Below are 20,687 nucleotides of genomic sequence, written 5' to 3' on the forward strand. Positions count from 1 at the left end.
TGTTTAAAAATTATTTAATTTTTAGGGTTCCGTACCAAAATGGTAAAATGGAACTCTTGGTGTTCTTTTCTGTTGAGTAAGCGAGAGGCTATGAATAAAGGGAATGAAGTTTTGGAACTTTTTTGATTTTTTTAAGCCTTTATTGCTGATAGTTTAGTCATTCTTGAACAGACGCGTCGCAATACCATTTTTAGGCGTCAGTGGGGTGCGACTAACTCTAGTTCTTCTACGGATCTCCTCACTTCTGATTTGATCACGTAGCATAGCTCTTTCCATAGCTCACTGTAATAAGAATAAGTAATTTTTATTATTAAATGATGAAATAAGTACCGCACTCACCTGTACTTCTTATCACCGTTTATTAGTCTACCTAAACCATTTAACTGATAATAATTAAGCTGTAAACAGTAAAACTCGCCATTTCGGTGTTTTCGTGCCATCGAATTACAGTTGAGGTAACATTAAGAAGGTATGTATCTAAATACATTTTGAAGATAACAATAATTAACTGGTTTATTTTACAAATTGATTTGAATTGTTAGAAATATAAGATTATTAAATTACTTATTGACAGTGGTTTGATAAAATCGAGATTTGACTCAAACGATGTCATCAGTAGGTACCCTTATTATAAATGCGAAAGTGTGTTTGTTTGTTGGTTTATTGGTTTGTTGCTTTGTTGGTTTGTCCTTCAATTACGTCACAACGGTGCAACAGATTGACGTGATTTTTTGTATGGGTAATGGGTATAGATAAAGACTTGGAGAGTGACATAGCTTACTTTGTATCCCGAAAAATCAAAGAGTTCCCACGGGATTTTTAATAACCTTATTCCACGCGGATGAAGTCGCGGGCATCAGCTAGTACATAATATTTGTGAATACTACGCTAAAGAAATCGCATTATTTCCTTTCTAATTAAACCTGTTTGGGGCACTGTTGGAGAGTTTCTAAGTCTATATAACGGACAGTGCGGCGCTAGAAATATTTTTATGTTTTACATTATTACATTTAAAAAGAGCAACCGCCGAGTTTCTTGCTGGTTCTTCTCGGTAGGAACGGCAATCCGAACCAGTGGCAAATTCGCCGTCCCCGGCGAATAAAATGATAACCGCTATTACCATCGTTTTAGTGTTATGCGATTTTTGAGGTCTACGGCGCCAAATACATCTACCTAATTTTTTTGGTAATTTTTCTGCCGTTATTTAAAAAGTTATTAAAAAATACAACATTATTCCTATTTTTTTCTAGTACATTGTGTAAATTGCAAGACAGTGTTAGTAAAATTTTTCTATACTTATCACATGGCAAACGCTTTTACAATTATATTCTCGTTCAACGAGTTGACAAAATAATTTCTAAAAGCAGTTATCATTTTGTTCTCGTAAAGAAAAGTTTAGGCATGACGACTAATATTTCTTTAGTAAAATCGTTTCATTAGTACTGAGCAGCAAAATTTATTATTAGTTTATTTGAATGAAAATATATTCTATTCTATTCTTTAACCTGTTGCAAGGAGGACCTCTTAAAATGAATTGTAAGTATAATTTTTTTTAACCAAGTATAGGCATCCGTAAGAGCTCCGCATTAATTGATGCGGATCTCTGAATTAATGCGAATGTTCCGCACTTGCGGATGCGGATGCGAATTTCCGTAACACCTCTGATAGGTATCGATGTTTCTTAAAACTAATGTAATTTTATAGAAAAGAGAGAAAATGAGAAAACTTCCTGAAGGACTAATGCTTGGTGTTGCTACAGCATCATTTCAAATAGAAGGCGCATGGGATACTGCTGGTAGGTCATACCACCCTAATATGACAGCGTAAATACCACTGACCTTTTACACGCTAGACTTGCGATTGCCGATCTGTTTTTAAAGCAAGTTGGTTTTCGCCATTTTGGCGCTAATAACAGCAACAGTGAGTGTCATAAAATGACCAAGATAAGCGTACTCTGAACTAAATGTTAGTCATGATGAGACATCTGTCAACATAGTCTAACACGAAGACCATTTGACATAAATATTTAATTCCTGTTACGCTCGGTGGGGCACTTCGAGTTGGCACAAAAAATTACGGTTATTGCGTATAGCACACGTCTTCCAGCGTACTTCTTTAAGTATAGTTCACTGGCCGGACGTCTCTGTCGACCGACTGTATAATAACTTTAGGCTGTACTGACGTAAGGGTAAATTAGCCACCATAGCGATTAGTAAAAATGGCGCCGACACCAGTAGCGTAATGCTGTAGGTCGAATAGGTGAAACATGGATGAAGTTGAATGAAGGGATGACGTAGCAAGTCTGCTATACATTTATAGCACTACTACTAATTTAAAATTATAATCCAAACCTCTATTTTACCTCCTTAGGGGTGGAATTTTCAAAATCCTTTCTTAGCGGGTGTCTACGTCAATAGCTAACTGTATGCAATCTGCATAAAAGTAGTTGTTTAGGTAATATCTACATATTTACGTAAGCCTATGAAAATTCTCTAAAAACTAATTAAATCTTAGTGATCCGACAGAAACTAAATGGTTCCACTATGTTTTGTCATACAAATGGTGTAATTAATAATAGGATATTTGGTGTTTCAACAGATAAAACTCCTCACATATGGGACACCCTGTGTCACAATCATCCTGAACATATAAAGGATAAAACAAACGCAGACGATGCGTGCAAATCCTTTGAATTCTATGAACGGGATATTGAAATGCTGAAATTCCTTGGAGTGGACTTTTACAGATTTTCCATATCGTGGCCAAGGATATTACCAACTGGTTATGCGAATAAGATCAGTGAAACAGGTTATGAGTACTATAACAACCTCATTAACAAATTGCTCGCTAACAATATTGAGCCGGTAGTCACTATCTACCATTGGGATCTGCCACAGAATCTTCAAGACTTAGGAGGATGGGCCAATCCTCTAATTGTAGACTGGTTTGGTGATTATGCAAAAGTTTTGTACAAGTTATATGGTGATCGAGTTAAGTCATGGATCACAATCAATGAACCAAAGCAATTCGGGGTGTTTGGTTACGGCATGAACAGATTCGCACCCAGAATTAATGCTACTGGTGTTGGAGAATATTTAGCGGCGAAGAATATTGTTCTCGCTCATGCCAGGGCCTGGCATATTTATGACAAGGAATTTAGAGACACGCAAAAAGGTATATAGAGTCCAGATTAACTTTTTATTGTAAAAAGGGATCACAATTTCTCGAATTCAAATAGTAGGTAAAATAACTGTTATGATTTCATGTTCAGCCTACGTACATTTTCATTGCATAAAATAAAGGATCGTAGGTACACTCCTAGCAACATTTTACTACTAGTTATATGGATGCCGTATACAAAGTAAAATATGCGCTAAAAGTGGCCATTGAAAAAGTTGTGGTGTGATGTTTCCTTCATTTCCAAAATAAAAGACGTCATACAAACTAAATTACTTAATTTTTATTATTGTTTTGTGCTTAACTTATTTTGTTTAATTTATTTGACAAATAAACTGCTAATCTTTTTTTTTTTTTAATTACTTAATTCCATGCTTGGTGCAAGACCAAGTAATTGTGAATTATCAAAATTTAAACAATATTTACTTAACTACTATTTTTTATTGAGAATTGAGAAAAGACGTAAGGGTAACATAGATTCTTGCTTTTAGGTGAATGTGGCATAACAATAGCCACCGACTTTCGTGACGCAGTTTCAAATTCTCCAGAGGACGTTGAAGCTGGATTGGATGCGATAGAATTCGAGGTCGGCTTGTACAGCCATCCCATATTCTCTTCAAAAGGCGGGTTTCCCGACCGTGTTGTAAAGCTGGTGGCTGCCAAAAGTGCTGAACAGGGGTTCCCAAGGAGTAGATTGCCTGAGTTCACACCAGAAGAAATTGAGTATGCCAAAGGTTGATTTCTTGTAAACTTTTACTATTAATTTTCTATTAGAGACAGAGATTTATACCCTCTATTGTTCGATAGAAGCAGGTGTTACTTTGCGGAAGTCCATGATATAGTTAGGTACAAGGCAATACAAGTTAAGTAAATGACTTAAGGCTAGCTTTAAGTTTTATTGTAATATTAAAAAGTTAAGTTAATAAAATAACGCCTGCTTCTATACAACAAGTTAATTTGCTGTAATGTGCTAAAATTGGGAAATCTGTGTGGTACAACGTGCAGCATGCAATATGCACCGCCTGCCCTCCCACTACTAAAGAAGCAGAAAAAGCCTGTAATACACACTACCAACATACATCAAGTCAATCATTTATTTGCTGTAAATGCAGATTAACAAACAGGTCACAATTATCATTTCCAAGTATCACCACATTTTGAATGCAAAGGCGTGCAAATTATATTTTAAATACCTAATATAAAATGATAATGTACATCTTTATCAAACTTAAGTACATCGTCGAGAATAATAAAAACCGGCCAAGTGCGAGTCAGGCTCGCACACTGAGGGTTCTGTACTACAGTCGTATTTTTTCGACATTTGCACGATAATTCAAAAACTATCATGCATAAAAATAAATAAAAATCTGTTTTAGAATGCACAGGTAAAGCCCTTTCATATTATGATACCCCACTTGATAAACCTAGTTATCTTACTTCGAATATTAAAAACCTTATTATTAGTTCATGACAATTTAATTTTTTTGTGTGTCTAACCTTAAATTCACGGTTTTCAAATTTTACCCCTAAAGCCAGCTATAAGACCTACATATCTGCCAAATTTCATGATTCTAGATCAACGGGAAGTACCCTGTAGGTTGTAGGTATGTAAAGATTAAAAGATCGAAAATTAAAATTCATTTACAACACCACACAAATTTTCTAGAACACCGGAGCATCCTCAGAAAATGTAGCTAGGCTCCACAATGCACAGCTGCAAAATGAATCCTGAGGATGCTCTGGGGTCGGAATGAAACATCACCTCCATTGTCATGCAGATCTCTTCTTACCTACCTCAAACCAATTAGTTAGGAGACTCGACCAATTAGTTAGCCGAAATCTCTTTCTAAAGGTCGATGTATATTTCCTGCCGGCTACTGTACCTGTGTTATCTGTGAATTTTAAGGTACCAGTGACTTCTACGGCTTTAACCATTACTCCACGAGGTACTACACCCGTTCCACGTACACGTCTGGATCGCAACCAATACCTTCGTATGCTGATGACCTTGGTGCAGATTTCAATTATCTGGACTATAAACCGGCTGCTCTACCTCATGTTACTGTAAGTATTCTAAGATTCTCATTCGAAGTTTTTTTTTAAAAAAAAAAAGAATATTAGCCATGTTAAATGACTAACATTCCCCATTCCTCTCCAACTAAGCGGCAAGCTTGTGCTAGGAATAGGAACGACAATAGTGCAACGGGCGGGGTTTGAACCGTCGACCTCTTGGTTTTCAGTCGACTCCTTTACCCGTTGAGCTGTAATGAGGCTCTAAAGTTCCATTCAACTACAATTACGATACTGTACGGTCCCTATCGGGGGCAGTTTAGTAGCATTTAGTATCAGAGGCATACCTGTGTCATTTTGTCGGTCTTAATGATAAAGACAACGCTCTTCAAAACCGCTACCTCTTTCTAAAGGTCGATGTACAATATTTCCTGCCGGGTATATTTTATAGCATCTAATTATGTTCTTTTGACATGTTGCAGGCAATACCACACGGTATAAGAAAGGCTTTAAAATGGGTGAAAGACAATTGCAACGACCCACCAATTTTTATAACAGAAAACGGGTTCGGGACCATTGGAGGCGGACTAAGGGACCCTGAAAGGATATCCTACTACAGGAAATACCTCGATAATATATTGGACGCGATAGAAAAAGACGGTTGTAATGTTGTCAGATATACGGCTTGGAGTCTGATGGATAATTTTGAATGGGATATTGGTTTAAGGTAACGACCAATGGGTTGCTTGGCCTTGAATTTTATGTACGTAGCTGAATAAGAGGGTAACGGAGTGAGTCTTCTGGTGTAGCTTATTTAAAAACTTGAACTTTAATCATAATCATCATCATCCTCTCCCTCTCCTTCGCCCTCCGAGTCTTCTCCTTTATTGTCACATTCTGCTAAATTGAACTTCTAATAATTAAGCTAGTTGGCTGTGACAGTACACCAACTAGTGCTCAGAAGTCAGAACGCGTCGTGGCTTTTCTTCATTGCAACAAAAAGTCGTAAACGTTTTCATAAGAGCCATTTTGGCGTAGTGGTATTTCATCGATTTCCACAACGCGTTGTGAGTTATTAGAATACGCGTTTTCAGTCTTTGAGCGTAACATATAATAGAATGGAGACTTGGAAAGACATAGCTTGCGATAGATACTTACTGCGTGCCAATAAAATAAATAAAATGGGCTCCATTCCGCTCTCGTTTTTTCAGCACTTTTCCACAAGACTCAAAATAAAGTATTTATTTTTCAATCTTTTATTTTTCCAGTGCCAAATTCGGGCTCTTCGAGGTGGACTTCGATGACGAAAACAAAAAAAGGACCGCGAGGACATCCGCGTTGTGGTACAAGAAGTTAATTGCGACGAGGACTTTGGATAGCAACAATACGAGCATACCAGAGTTGGAAGAACATGTTTTTTAAAATTTGTTTTGTCGAATTTTATGTTTCAAAATTACTTAATTTTTAGGGTTCCGTGCCAACATGGTAAAACGGAACACTTGGTGTTCTTTACTGGTGAGTAAGCGAGAGGCTATACTATGAATAAAAGGAATAAAGTTTCGGAAGTTTTTTTTCTTTTTATTTCCCTTGAAGTAAGTAATAATGTACCTACAGTTTAAGATTAAAAAGAGATGAAAGCTAGCTAACTTGGCAGTAAGACCATGGTAAGACCCACACCTCTAATCGTTTTTTACACCACATATTATATAACTAGTCCACGCCAGTTAAATAGTCATTCTTGAACAGACGCGTCGCATTAGCATTTTTTAGGCATCAGTGGGGCGAGGGAGTGGAACACACTCTGCGTTCGCCATCTGCATTAGTATGAGTGCTACATCCGTACACGCGTGGAATAATACCTGCGCGAGCTCGCACTGCCGGTAACTATACTACCGGAAAGCTTTAATCGTTTGGCGACATGATTTGCCAGCAGGATGATAACAAACCATGGCCGAGGTATTCCACCAGACGAGATCTGATATAAGTAGGTACCTACTTAGTTAATTAGAAATATCAGATTAACCTTGCCGGAAAGCGAACCCACGAGCCACAACCTTTCACTTATTAGACCTCTGCAACAGGGACGTCCTAGTATAATATAGGTAGGTACCTACTGTTGATGGGGCTTGGGAGGTTTCAGGTTTCTCCCACTACAAAGTTATACCAATCATTCAGCAGTCGTTTCATGCGTGCCGCAAAGCTAGTTAACTTTATAAAAACCAATAATAATAAAATTGTTATTAGTCTACTCTCAGCCTAACATCCTGCTGTGTTGATAGGTGGTCTGTACGTAGTTACGTACCGTAAAACGGGGTGAATAGGTACGAAATCTAACTTCGCACTGAAATTTACGGATGTTTTGGTACAAATTATGATGCTTTAACTGTTTGTAAGCATCTCCGGTTGTAAGAATTCTAAGGAAACATCCAAAAAATATAAAATAATGTTAAATTACTGGTATATTTTAATCAAAATATATGCTGTCCCTATTTATACTTGATCCGGGGTGTAACGGAATGGCAAAGGGGTGAATAGGGAAAAAAGGTTAGGGTTGTCAAACACAAGTTAGTCTATCCTCTAATATTACAAAACTAGCTTATGCTCGCGACTTCGTCCGACACAAATTTCAAACCCCTATTTCAACCCCTTAGGGGTTGAGTTTTCAAAAATCCTTTCTTAGCGGATGCCTATGTCTTAATCTTTATACCAAATTTCAGCCCGATCTGTCCAGTAGTTTGAGCTGTACGTTGATAGATCAGTCAGTCAGTCACCTTTTCCTTTTATATATTTAGATTAGGAAAGTGAAGACTTGTTTGTTTGTAATCGATAAACTCTGAATTTACTGGACTGATTTTGAGAATTCTTTCACCATATTCTATAGCTATTTTATTCAGAAGTAACATAGGCTATATGTTATTATACATGGCATAGTAGGTATCAAATCTTTAAAAAAAAGCAACCGCCGAGTTTCTTGCTGGTTGCTGGCATTCCGAATCAGTGGTTTGACGATTCAAAATAAATAAATAAAAATATTTTTTATTTAATTAAACTGTTACAAGTAGTGTAGTTACATATACCTACTTGTAAAAGTTTAATTGAATAAAAAATATTTTTATTTATTTATTTATTTATCAATATTAAACAGTAAAATGCCATTTAACAAAATTTTACTAGTCGACTACACAAGAAGGAAGAATTTTTTTGAACAATTTAATTAAATATTTAAAGTGAAAGCCCTGTCCCTATATAAACCTTACTGTTCCTATTTAACCTTGATTCGTTCCAATTCAGTAAGTATAGCGTTCCTATCCACCCCTTTCCCGTACCTATAATCCCCATGGCAAAGCCAAAACCACTTGGTTTCCAATTTTTTCTTTTTTACAGAAAAATATGTAACATTTAGACAAATCTGCTTTTCTGACGCCTCTTAGATAAATGTTTAATGATTTCTAATAGTTTTTGTACTGTTTTATTCTCGTACTGCGTCAAAGTAAACAAAGTTTTGAGACCTACGGCTTAGCGTGTTTTGAACAACGTTTTTGCAATGACGCTTTCGTTATTTTAATGTCAATTTGTGTCTGGTTCAGTGTTGCCAAATAAAAGATCAAATATTCTACTATAGGGAAAAACAATGCTACCAAAATTCTAAGCTGTTTTGGGTATTATTTTTACGTTCAAATCTCATTCCCAGTTTTGTCCCTATTCACACCCCAGTTCCTATTCACCCCGTTTTACGGTACACCTTCTCTGAGCCTACGACCATAAGATTCAAATAATATCTAGAGATAAACGTCAAAATGACATTGACGTAAATATCAAAGTCAAACATTTGGTGGAAACGTCAAAAAGTTTAGTTGTCAAAAAGTGTTTGTCGAAGTTGGTGTGTTGTGAACTTTTTTAAAACTAATACGTGACCCCAAAAATGTATATTTACGAATTGCCTTACGATATAAACAAGGAATTATGTAGACTTTTAGACAATGATGAAGACTGGAAGGAGTTAGCAGAACACATGAACTATTCAGCTTTTGATGTGAACGTAAGTGAAACTACGTACAGTAATAAATACCTAATAATTGTAGAAATCATTTAACTTTTTGGGTTTTTCCGAGTGTTATGTGATGGCCCCATCGCGATCACACTGGAAATCCCGGATGGTGTTCGTATTGTACAATAGAAATTTTATTCACATCATAATTTTACTTCTTTCCTCGTTATACGTAAGTTTGAATAACTTGGTGATTCATTTATTATTTTGGAAGGACTCCAAATATAGGCCCGGTGCCATTAAAATACAATACAGATATCATAATAGAGATAGCCTTTGGGTCAGAGGCAAGTTAAGTTGTTATTAAAAATGTTTTGACGACCACCTTGACACCCAGATTACCTCTTACATCCAAACTTACAAACTTTACCTCTTTATTATCAACATCAACAACCCGTCGTCAGCCCACTACTGAGCACGAGTCTCCTCTCAGAATGAGAAGGGTTTAGGCCATAGTCTGCCATGCTGGCCAAGTGTGAATTGGCAAACTTCACACACCATTGAGAACATTTTGAAGAACTCTCAGGCATGCAGGTTTCCTCACGATATTTTCCTTCACTGTTAATGGAAGTGATATTTAATTACTCAAAACGCACATAACTCCGAAAAGTTAGAGGTGCGTGCCTTTGCCTTAGCAGCTTTTGCTGATGCGTCTATATCAGAAGTACTTCGAGTTTTCCAAATGTTTGTCTAATCTATTCTTGAACTGGTTAACAAAACTTGACATAACCACATCCTTAGGCAATTTATTCTATATGTAAACTACTCTGTTGGTCAACTCTGATGGGAATACTAAAAACTATTACAGGAAATTCAGCAGATAGCAAAACGTCAGGAAATATCACCGACGGCGCAGCTACTAACTCAATGGGCGCAACTTAACCACAAAGTAGAGGAGCTGTTCATGTTGCTGTACCGCATGAAGCATATCACAGCATTGAGATGCCTGACGCCTGTTGTGGATAAACCATTCCATAGACTACTGCAGAAACATGACAGCAAGGCTTTGAAAGAGAAACACTCATTATCATGTGATGGTAATTTTATTTATTATTTTTACAACACAGCATCATCTTAAGATTTGTTCATTTGGATCTTTCACACTCAGTGATAAGGCTGCCTTTGCAGCTTATTTCTGTTTTTAGGGTTACTTACCTCATAGTAGGTATGCGACCACAAGAGTCTAGTACTGAGAGTGAGAACTAAATTTAGAGGACATTTCGACGCGGACGAAGTCGCGGGCATCAGCTAGTTTTTTATATTTCGAAAAATTCCCATTGAGTAACAGTGTTAACTCAACAGAACTACAATTTTAAAAAAATCCCATTGAGTCACAGTGTTACACACGGGGGTGTGACTCAACAGGAAGAACTCTTTAATTTTGTAATCTTTCAGGAAATCTGAACAAACAGAAAACACAAAAAGTCAATGGAAGCGAATCTTCTATACCTTTACCTGTAGTGCTCTTTGAAGAGGTATGTCATTTTTTTTCGTTTATTATATTTACCATCAACTTATAAGATCTACATCAATTAACAATAAAAAAATTAGAAAGAGATAACGGTTTTGTAGAGCCTTTTCTCTGTTGTTGAGACCGACAAAACGATAGAGCATCTATGAAGCAGAATTCTCTTTCTAAAGTTCGATTTTCAATACATATTTCTTGCCGGCTACTGTACCCTAATATTTTGCAATCTCTTCACTTGACAGACATGACAGACAGACAGATAATGAAGCGATCCTATCCACCTATAATTTGAATTATTTAATAACTTAGCACCTAGGATTTGAATAATGTAATTTTTAGGGTTCTGTACCTCAAAAGAAAAAACGGAACCCTTATAGAATCACTTTGTTGTCTGTCTGTCTGTCTGTGTCTGTGTTTGTCTGTCGGTCTGTCGAGAAACCTACAGGGTACTTCTTGTTGACCTAGAATCATGAAATTTGGCAGGGAGGTAGGTCTTATAGCTGAAATTCGGGGAAAAATCTGAAAACCGTGAATTTGTGGTTATATTATACAAAAAAAAAATTGTGGTCATGAACTAATAATTAGTGTTTTCAATTTTCGAAGTAAGATAACTATACCAAGTGGAGTATCGTATGAAAGGGCTTTACCTGTGCATTCTAAAACAGTTTTTTATTTATTTTTATGCATCATAGTTTTTGAATTAATGTGCAAAATGTCGAAAAAATACGACTGTAATACGGAACCCTCGTGGTGCGAGCCTGACTCGCACTTGGCCAGTTTTTTTTTGTATGGTGGTTCAATAAAAATCCATACTTATATTATAAATGCGAAAGTATGTGTCCGTCCGTCTGTCTGTCTGCTTAGCTTTTTACGGCCCAACAGTTTAACCGATTTTGATGTGGTACAGAATTATATCCCGGGGATGGACATAGGCTACTTTTTATCCCGGATTTTCAAAGAGTTCCCACAGGATTTAAAAAAAACTTAAATCCACGCGGATGAAGTCGCGGACATCCTCTAGTAAAAAAATAAAATAAGATTCCCCTTTTTCCTTTTGAGGTACGGAACCCTAAAAAATAAGATTTCTGCGCAGGTACATCGCAATGGTAGAACTGTACATGTGTAACATGCCCTATGATTACTGTTACAGCGTCGACACATCCCAACACGAAGTGACGCCGTGGTATCAACGCAAACAGAATCCTCAAATACAGACAGCACTAAGGTAATGAGCAATTATTTAAGGTCAAAAAATGGATATTATAATATAATATCCATTTTTATATTATTATATATAACTACCCATATTACGTGAATAGCTCAACTGGTTGCGAAGCTGAAGTGGCAAAGTGTTCTGGAGTGGAGACCGCGTATCGGCAAGCGCAGTGTGGAACCTTAAGAAGGTAGCGGGAAGTGGGTGGATGAGGAAGGCAGAGGATCATGTGTGGTGGCGCGCTCTTGAGAAGGCCTATTATGTCCAGCTGTGGACGCATACAGGCTGATTTTTTTTAAAGAATGTTAGCCATGTTAAATGGCTAATATTCCCCTTTACTCTCCAACTTAGCGTCAGGCTTGTGCTAGGAGTAGGTACGACAATAGTGCAACGGGCGGGGTTTGAACCGTCGACCTTTCGGTTTTCAGTATACTCCTTTACCGGTTGAGCTATTGAGGCTCGCGATTGATTGATTGATATTATTTTTATAGAACACATCGTCAACACACGGCAGGCAGGACATATTCGACGACGAGTTCCTCAGAAACGTATCCGCCATCCCGATGTTGAGTTACGAAGACCTCAGGGAAGCCACCAAGAACTGGTGCGAAAGTAATCTCCTCGGAAAAGGTGGATTCGGGCAGGTTTATAAAGGTAATTCATTCCTTGCTAGTTCGCGTGCCTTCTTCGAAACGAAGTTTGGAGGTCATCATGGGAAAAGGAATTTCACCCTCACCATCTGGGTGTCTGGTGCACTTCGACCGTCCGCTGCGCCAGATCCTTCTTTCCACGCACGTGCAAACTGTGGAACCAACTCCCATCGGCGGTGTTCCCACTAGATTACTTTGACGACCTCCTGGCGCAGTGGTGAGCGCTGTGGTCTTAATAGTGGGAGGTCCCGGGTTCGATTCCTGGCAGGGGTTTGGAATTTTATAATTTCTAAATTTCTGGTCTGGTCTGGTGGGAGGCTTCGGCCGTGGCTAGTTACCACCCTACCGGCAAAGCCGTGCCGCCAAGCGATTTAGCGTTCCGGTACGATGCCGTGTAGAAACCAAAGGGGTATGGGTTTAACAAAAACTGCCATACCCCTTCCAGGTTAGCCCGCTATCATCTTAGACTGCATCATCACTTACCACCAGGTGAGATTGCAGCCAAGGGCTAACTTGTATCTGAATTAAAAAAAAAAAAAATTACAACAAGGGGTTATTCAAGGGGCGGACCAACAAATTCCTAAAAGGCCGGCAACGCATCGGCGGTTCCTCTGGTGCTGAAAATGTTCATGGGCGGCGGTAATCACTTAACATCAGGTGACCCGCCTGCTCGTTTGCTCGCTATCTCTATTAAAATAAAAAGCTTCTCTATTTAAAGCCGCCTCTTTTTACTTTGAATACTAATAACTACGCCCTGTCCACTCCGTTCTACATTAATAAGAAAAAGTTGCGAATAGATAGGTACTCTAAAATTTAGTTGCGATCTGAATCAATACCATTATGTTTTTATGGAACTTTTTGGTCTTCTGGTGGTTTCAAAGTGAGCCGGCGGCGACGGGTTGATTATGATGACATAATGGTATGTTAAAAACATTTTGCTGACTCATTTCCAAAAATGCAATTTGCTTCAACTGTGCTTAAACGTTACATGCACTATTTTTTTTTGTAGGAGAATGGAAACTCTTGCCGGTAGCAGTGAAGAAACTGAGCAGCAACGACGCTAAGAACAAAGAGTTGATTCGAGAGATGTGCCTCAACCAGTACCGACACGACAACATACTGCCGCTCTACGGGTACAGCTTAGGAGGTAGGAATCACAAGACTAAAAGTTTATACACATCAAGTAAACCCTACTTGGGTATAAATAAGCCACTCAAAACTACATACATAAATCAAACTTTTCAAGAGTTTGGTTATTTTCACATACCCATTGTTAATTTTTGTATAAGTACAGATTAGAATTTTTCACATACACATTGGTATTTTTACTAAATACATTGGTGTTTTTCACATACGCATTGGTAATTTTCACATACACATTGGTATTTTTAATAAACACATTGGTAATTTTCACTTACACATTGATCTTTTTCCTAAACACATTCGTGTTTTTCACATGCACATTGGTAATTTTCACATACACACTGGTATTTTTCCTAAAGACATTGGTAATTTTCACATACACATTGGTATTTTTAATAAACACATTGGTAATTTTCACATACACATTGATCTTTTTCCTAAACACATTCGTGTTTTTCACATGCACATTGGTAATTTTCACATACACACTGGTATTTTTCCTAAAGACATTGGTAATTTTCACATACACATTGGTAGTTTTCCTAAAGACATTGGTAATTTTCACATACACATTGGTAATTTTCACATACACATTGGTATTTTTCCTAAACACATTGATGTTTTTCACATACACATTGGTAATTTTCACATACACATTGGTATTTTTCATAAACACATTGGTGTTTATGAAAACATACCCGCCTCATACTCCGACCTGTCGCGTACTATACGTATGTTTTACATAACTTTCAATGGTTTTTGCTTCTGTTGTGATGTAGGTCCAGAAGCGTGCCTAGTGTACCAGTTGATGGCGGGTGGTTCCCTGGAGCAAAGGTTGCGCCACAAGACTGTGCACCCGCCTCTGTCCTGGGGCCAGCGGTACAGGATCGCGCACGGCGTTGCCAGGTAAATACTACACGACACTAAGGCCTCACGATGCTTTTCCGGTGCGTTGCGGCACCGCACTGCTGTCGATTTGAGTGTTGGGTGCAGGGTTGTTACGGATATTCGCATCCGCATCAATTTATGCGGAACATCCGCATCAATTAATGCGGAGCTTTTACGGATGCGGATTCATATTTGCAACAAGTAACGACCTGCAAAGAAAGTGGGCTAGGCCAGAGTGGCGCGTGCCTCACGTGTGTTTGGTAGTTGATATCTTCGTTCGCTAACTGACCAATCAAAGTGTGCACTGGTACCCAACAGGGGTGTTACGGATATTCGCATCCGCATCCGCAAATGCCGAATATTCGCATTAATCCAGACATCCGCTTCCGATGTGAACTTTTAATAATCCGCATGCGCGTATGTCAAAATATTAGCATCCCCAACAACCCTGATTGGGTGCTACAAAGGCACTGCGTTGCCGCTCCGGAAAAAAGTATGGGGTTGCATCGCACCATCCCTCCCCGCCTCGTCTCTCTGGTCCCAAGTCATTGTTGGTTGCGCGTGCGGTGCGGCGCCGCACAACGTCGTAACGCATCGTGTGGCATGGTACAGTGATTTCTATGTAGGATGACGCAGCGGCACCGCCGACCACATACCCATTATTATGGGGTCTTGAATAAAACTAAACTTACTCATAAGTCAGAACAATAGCATTCAAGTGGTAGAGACAAGGAAATCTTAATATATAAAAGGAAAAGGTGACTGACTGACTGACTGACTGATCTATCAACGCACAGCTCAAACTACTGGACGGATCAGGCTGAAATACCGCACCCACATACCCATTATTATGGGGTCTTGAATAAATAAAATAAATAAATAAACTTTTATTTCAGGCATAAGTACACCCATAATTGTGTGTTAGTACAGAAACAATTCCTTAACCTATGTTAGTACCTACTTACTACTAGCTTAAACTTAACTTAACAACTAATTCTACTACTATTAAAACTAATCCTATTTATAACGCCCGAGGGAGTCTCTTTATTTATTTATTTTATTTTAATATATAAAAGGAAAAGGTGACTGACTGACTGACTGACTGATCTATCAACGCACAGCTCAAACTACTGGACGGATCAGGCTGAAATTTGGCATGCAGATAGCTATTATGACGTAGGAATCCGCTAAGAAAGTATTTTTAAAAATTCAATCACTAAACGGGTGAAATAGGGATTTGAAAATTGTGTAGTCCACGCGGACGAAGTCGCGACCATAAGCTAGTAATCTATAGATCTATAGCACTAAATACTTAAAAATGGCGGTCTCAAAATAGCTGTTCTGTTTGGCAGCCATTTACGTCCGAAAAAACTTACTCTCAGTTTCGTTTAAAGAAGTTTTACTTCAAAATAAAATATAGGAGTTTTAGGTTAAGTTAAGCTTCAGTTAGGAATTAGATTGTATACAAATACAAATACAAATTTCTTTATTGTGAATATGGGTAAACAGTTGAGATGTTACGAAAACAAAAAGTACAGCCAAATTCTGCCTATTAGCATGCAATATGTTATGTTATACCTAGCATCGAGTTCTGATAATATTACTCGTACATATTTTAAAAATAAGGTAAAAATGTGTCTGGTAGTGAAATATGTCAAATAAGAATAAAATGTCAAATAGTCGGATAAGAACAATGTTGAGTTAAAATGAGGTTATGTATGATACCCTTGCAGAGGTCTGCAATACCTGCACACGATGGCAGGCACGCCGCTCATACACGGCGACATCAAGCCTGCAAATATTCTACTGGATCAATGTACGATGCCCAAGATAGGGGACTTCGGCCTAGCTAGGAAGGGGCCATACGGAGACGATCGGACGCATTTGAAGGTTTCCAGGTAAGGAAAAAACTCTATTTATCCATATCTACTGTCTACTAAAGCTGTGATAGCCTAGTGGTTAGGACGTCCGCCTAATCGGAGGTTGGGGGTTCGATCCCGGGCACGCACCTCTAACTTTTCGGAGTATAAAATAACACTTGCTTTAACGGTGAAGGAAACATTGTGAGGAAATCTGCATGCCTGAGAGTTCTCTATAATGTTCTCAAAGGTGTGTGAAGTCTGCCAATCCGCACATGGCCAGCGTGGTAGACTATGGCCAAAACCCTTCTCACTCTGAGAGGAGACCCGTGCTCTGTAGTGAGCCGGCGATGGGTTGATCATGCTGATGATGACTGTCTACTGATATTATATTTTTTTGCCTATCTGTCTGTATATCTGTACAAGTTAAATACCTTATCAGGCAAGTGTGAATAGAAATCTACTAGGCAAGCGCGCTCCAACCAATAGTACGCGACAGGTCGAGATGGCAATGAAAATGCGGGCATGCGAGGCGTCCCCACTCCCCACGCCTAATACCCCGATCGCCATATATCTAAATGGGTATATAAAACGAAAAGGTGACTGACTGACTGATCTATCAACGCACAGCTCAATTTACTGGACGGATCGGGCTGAAATTTGGCATGCAGATAGCTAAGAAATGATTTTTGAAAATTCAATCCCTAAAGGGGTAAAACAGGGGTTTGAAAATTGTATAGTCCACGCGGATGAAGTAGTGGGCATAAGCTAGTTTATCTATACGCGACACGTTGAAATGGCAATCGGGGAGATTACCATTTCTACTTGTCACGTACTTATTATACCTTCAATACAATCCTTTATTATTTCAGAGTGCACGGCACGCGTCCATACCTCCCTGACGAGTACCTCCGCTCGCGCTGCCTCTCACCAGCTGTCGATGTGTTCAGCTTCGGTGTGGTGCTGGTGGAAATGGCCACAGCGCTGCCAGCTATAGACCGCACCAGATCTGTGCTACTGCTGAGCGATTATACCCACCAGCTGGCTAGAGAGGGCGTTGATTTTGGTTAGTAAAGTCTTTCGTCGGTATAAATAAGCTCTTTCACTGGTAGAAATAAGTTCTTTCTTTGGTAGACATATATGCTCTTTCTGTGGTAGAAATAATGCTTCATAGATCATATTAGAGTAGTTTTACTATCTTACCTCTGGTCCATCATGTATATTATACCATATGCACCAGCTTGCAAGGGAGGGCGTTGATTTTGGTAAGTAATGGTAGAAATAGGCTCTTTCATTGGTGAAATAAGGTCTTTCTTTGGTCGAAATTAGCTATTTTATTGGTAGAAACTCGTTTCTTTGGTAGAAATAGGTTCTTTCTTTGGTAGAAATAGTTGTTATATTAATTTTACCAGAGAGTTTCGCTATTGAATCTCTGTTAACTGTCTCTCTCCATCGGGCGTCGATGTGTTCATCTTCGGTGTGGTGCTGGTTGAAATGGCCACCACGCTGCCCGCTATAGACCGCACCAGATCAGTGCTGCTGCTGCTGAGCTATTATATCCACCAGCTGACTAAGGATGGCGTTGATTTTGGTTAGGAAAGTCTTTCGTCGATATAAATAAGCTCTTTCATTGGTAGAAATAAGTTCTTTCTTTGGTTGAAATATGCTCTTTCTGTAATAGAATTAATTCCCTTTTCTTTTCAAAAATCTTGGTAAAAATAATTGATTTATTATTATTATTTTCCTTACAGCATCGTTTGAGGACCGAAGTCTCCACGCGATACAAAACTCCAACCCGCAACTGTGCAGAGAATTTGTAGCCATAGGCCTCCACTGCACAAAGTATATGAGACAGGAGAGGCCGACCATGTTCGACGTTTATAAGACTCTGGATGCCATGGAATTGCCGGGGAAACATTATATCTAGCAAAATCAAATGACGACCTTCCTGGCGCAGTGTTCTTGTTAGTGGAGGTCCCGGGTTCGATTCCCGGCAGGAGATTGTAATTTTATAATTTTAAAATTTCTGGACTGGTCTGGTGGGAGGCTTCAGCTGAGGCTAGTTACCTACCAGCAAAGCCGTGCCGCCAAGCGATTTAGCGTTCTGGTACGATGCCGTATAGAAACCAAAGGGTTTAGTAAAAACTGCCATACTTTTTCCAGGTTAGCCCGCTTTTATCTTAGATTGCATTATCACTTATCACCAGGTGAGATTGCAGTCAAGGGCTAACTTGTATCTGAATAAAAAAAACATCATGATCAATCCATTGCCGGCCTACTACTGAGCATGGGCAGAGTGAACTAGAGGAAGTAACCCTCGGTTTTGATACCTAGTCGTTTCATAGTACCCAGCATCAAATGAAGTGAAGCTTCGACGTTTGTTACAAGCTTCCTAACTGTCGTGAACTGTGGCACACGGTTCTCTCAGAATGAGAAGAGTTTAGGCCATAGTCTGCTACGCTGGCCCAATGTGGTTTGGCGGACTTCACACACCTTTGAGAACATTATGGAGAATTGTCAGACGTACAGGCTTACTCCCAGCTCAGATGAGGCTATGAATCGCGGTGAAATGTCTCGTATTTTTTTTTGGACTAAGACTCCATGACCCCAGGGTCTCCACGGCAAACGGAGCAAAAATGTAACTCTCGATAAGAGAGTCATACTTGCACCGCTTGCCGTTTTCAGCTGTTTCTGCTGCAGCTCCCGATCTTGATGCTGTCTCCCTGATATGACACAGGGCCAATGTGTCAACGCAAGTTGCGTCCCATATTAGCGCCCGTCCCCGTTCCCAGGGAACCAGCGTCAATCCATCAGGTCTCTTACCATCATCCCGACTAATCCCTGGCCGGCTCAATGAGCGAAAGATTGTGTATGGTGGAGAGAGCCCTTTTGATCATATCAAAGTTGTGATTATTCTTAAAAATAAGTATTTTAGCCAATTCATCGAATTTATGAGGTAAGTATTGAGATTATTTTTACATACATTAGATTTTAATTATTGATAGTTAAAAAATAAAAATAGTATTTATGTTTAGGTTAACTTAAGGCAGTGGATACACCTGTAAGTTTTACTTACGTAAGTAGCTTGCGTGATTAACTTACGACTAATTTACTAATGTAAACACTTGTAAGTATATTTACCTTAGTCTGTCAATTAATTACGTAAGCTACTTACGTGATAAAACGTACAGGTGTAATAGGGTATTTGACAGCATGTAAAATATAGGATCTATTGATGGTATCCGTATTATATTCAATACGGATACCATCAATAGATCCTATATTTTGCAAAGTGATTGGTCGAATGTTTGATGACGTCAACTACTTGTAAACAGTTGCGTGTAGTGTGAGTTTTGTACATAAATACAAGCAGGTGACGTCACGATGACACGAGGCGCCATATAATATATTGCCAGGAAAGCGTTTTCGCGGGATATTTAAATAATATTTTTTGTTTTCGCACTATATGGAACGTAAAATATACATCTTCTCTATATATAAAAATGAATCGCTGAATGTGTTGCTGATTGCAAATCTCGAGAACAGCTGAACCGATTGCGCTAATTCTTTTTTCATAATATTCTTTGAAGTACGGGGATGGTTCTTACGGAGATAATTTTTTTTTTAAAAATCATGAAAAAGAATCGACTGTTAGGCGGTACGAAGTTCGCCGGGGCAGCTAGTTTTCTATAGAGTCCTGAGACATCAGTGATTAACGTTTTTAAAAACCTGTCAAATACCCTATTGCAGCCTACGTAATATATTGCAATAAAGTACCTATTTTTCTTACATATTTATTTAGTTTAAGTCAGTACTTACGAATAATTGTGTTATTTTATAGGCCAGTGGTTTTTTAAGCTGTTATCATCGTAATATTTATTAAATATGACTATTTTCTTAATAAAATATACCTCCTTGACTGGAATTTTATTTTTACGTACAACCAAAGAATTGTCATGTCATTCATCATCAGTAGGGAGTTGGGTTGGTTACTTGGTTAGGGCGGTTTCAGACTAGCGTATTATACGCGCGTATAAGCTCGTTTTTGGAAGCGCATGTAGGCGCGCCTTTTGGCACACGCTCAACTCGTACGAGCGTTGACGCGCTTCTAAGCTCGTATAAGCGCTAGCCGCGCGCTGTTGATACTGACAACACCACCGCCCGGTTCGAGCGTACACGCCGAAATATGCCCGTATACGCGCGTCCGGTTTTTTGAAGCGCGTATGTAGCA

The 20,687-nt window shown here is 38.8% G+C and overlaps 2 protein-coding genes across 3 annotated transcripts; both read left to right on the forward strand.

Moving 5' to 3' along the window:
- The first annotated feature begins 412 nt into the window (after nucleotides 1-412).
- LOC117993501 (myrosinase 1-like) lies at nucleotides 413-6,748 on the forward strand. 2 transcript variants are annotated; one of them, XM_069506945.1, is made up of 7 exons: nucleotides 413-469; nucleotides 1,705-1,795; nucleotides 2,599-3,174; nucleotides 3,669-3,911; nucleotides 5,084-5,241; nucleotides 5,670-5,914; nucleotides 6,456-6,748. In XM_069506945.1, exons 2-7 carry the CDS (start codon nucleotides 1,717-1,719, stop codon nucleotides 6,607-6,609), a joined length of 1,455 nt encoding a protein of 484 aa, XP_069363046.1. In that variant the 5' UTR covers nucleotides 413-469; nucleotides 1,705-1,716; the 3' UTR covers nucleotides 6,610-6,748. The 2 variants fall into 2 exon arrangements, with proteins under 2 accessions (XP_069363046.1, XP_069363045.1); XM_069506944.1 differs by having other exon boundaries at nucleotides 428-473; nucleotides 1,704-1,795.
- A 2,296-nt stretch (nucleotides 6,749-9,044) lies between these two features.
- Nucleotides 9,045-20,373, forward strand: pll (serine/threonine-protein kinase pelle). The gene is made up of 10 exons (XM_069506947.1): nucleotides 9,045-9,226; nucleotides 10,044-10,272; nucleotides 10,631-10,710; nucleotides 11,854-11,928; nucleotides 12,408-12,570; nucleotides 13,576-13,713; nucleotides 14,489-14,615; nucleotides 16,331-16,495; nucleotides 17,329-17,522; nucleotides 18,208-20,373. The coding sequence occupies exons 1-10, from the start codon at nucleotides 9,110-9,112 to the stop codon at nucleotides 18,381-18,383; spliced, it is 1,464 nt and encodes a 487-aa protein (XP_069363048.1). The 5' UTR covers nucleotides 9,045-9,109; the 3' UTR covers nucleotides 18,384-20,373.
- Nucleotides 20,374-20,687: the final 314 nt, after the last annotated feature.

This window comes from Maniola hyperantus, chromosome 24 (genome assembly GCF_902806685.2).
Source record: "Maniola hyperantus chromosome 24, iAphHyp1.2, whole genome shotgun sequence".
NCBI classification, from domain to species: domain Eukaryota; kingdom Metazoa; phylum Arthropoda; class Insecta; order Lepidoptera; family Nymphalidae; genus Maniola; species Maniola hyperantus.

What these genes read in the sequence shown, in the direction of transcription:
- LOC117993501 (XM_069506944.1), top strand. An exon ending in AGGCGCATGGGATACTGCTG is followed by an intron (nt 1,796 to 2,598) that starts GTAGGTCATACC and finishes GTGTTTCAACAG; the next exon opens with ATAAAACTCCTCACATATGG. An exon ending in GAATGGGATATTGGTTTAAG is followed by an intron (nt 5,915 to 6,455) that starts GTAACGACCAAT and finishes TTATTTTTCCAG; the next exon opens with TGCCAAATTCGGGCTCTTCG.
- pll (XM_069506947.1), top strand. Translation starts at nt 9,110, where the DNA reads ATGTATATTTACGAATTGCCTTACGATATAAACAAGGAATTATGTAGA. An exon ending in CAAATACAGACAGCACTAAG is followed by an intron (nt 11,929 to 12,407) that starts GTAATGAGCAAT and finishes TTATTTTTATAG; the next exon opens with AACACATCGTCAACACACGG. An exon ending in TAGAGAGGGCGTTGATTTTG is followed by an intron (nt 17,523 to 18,207) that starts GTTAGTAAAGTC and finishes TTTTCCTTACAG; the next exon opens with CATCGTTTGAGGACCGAAGT.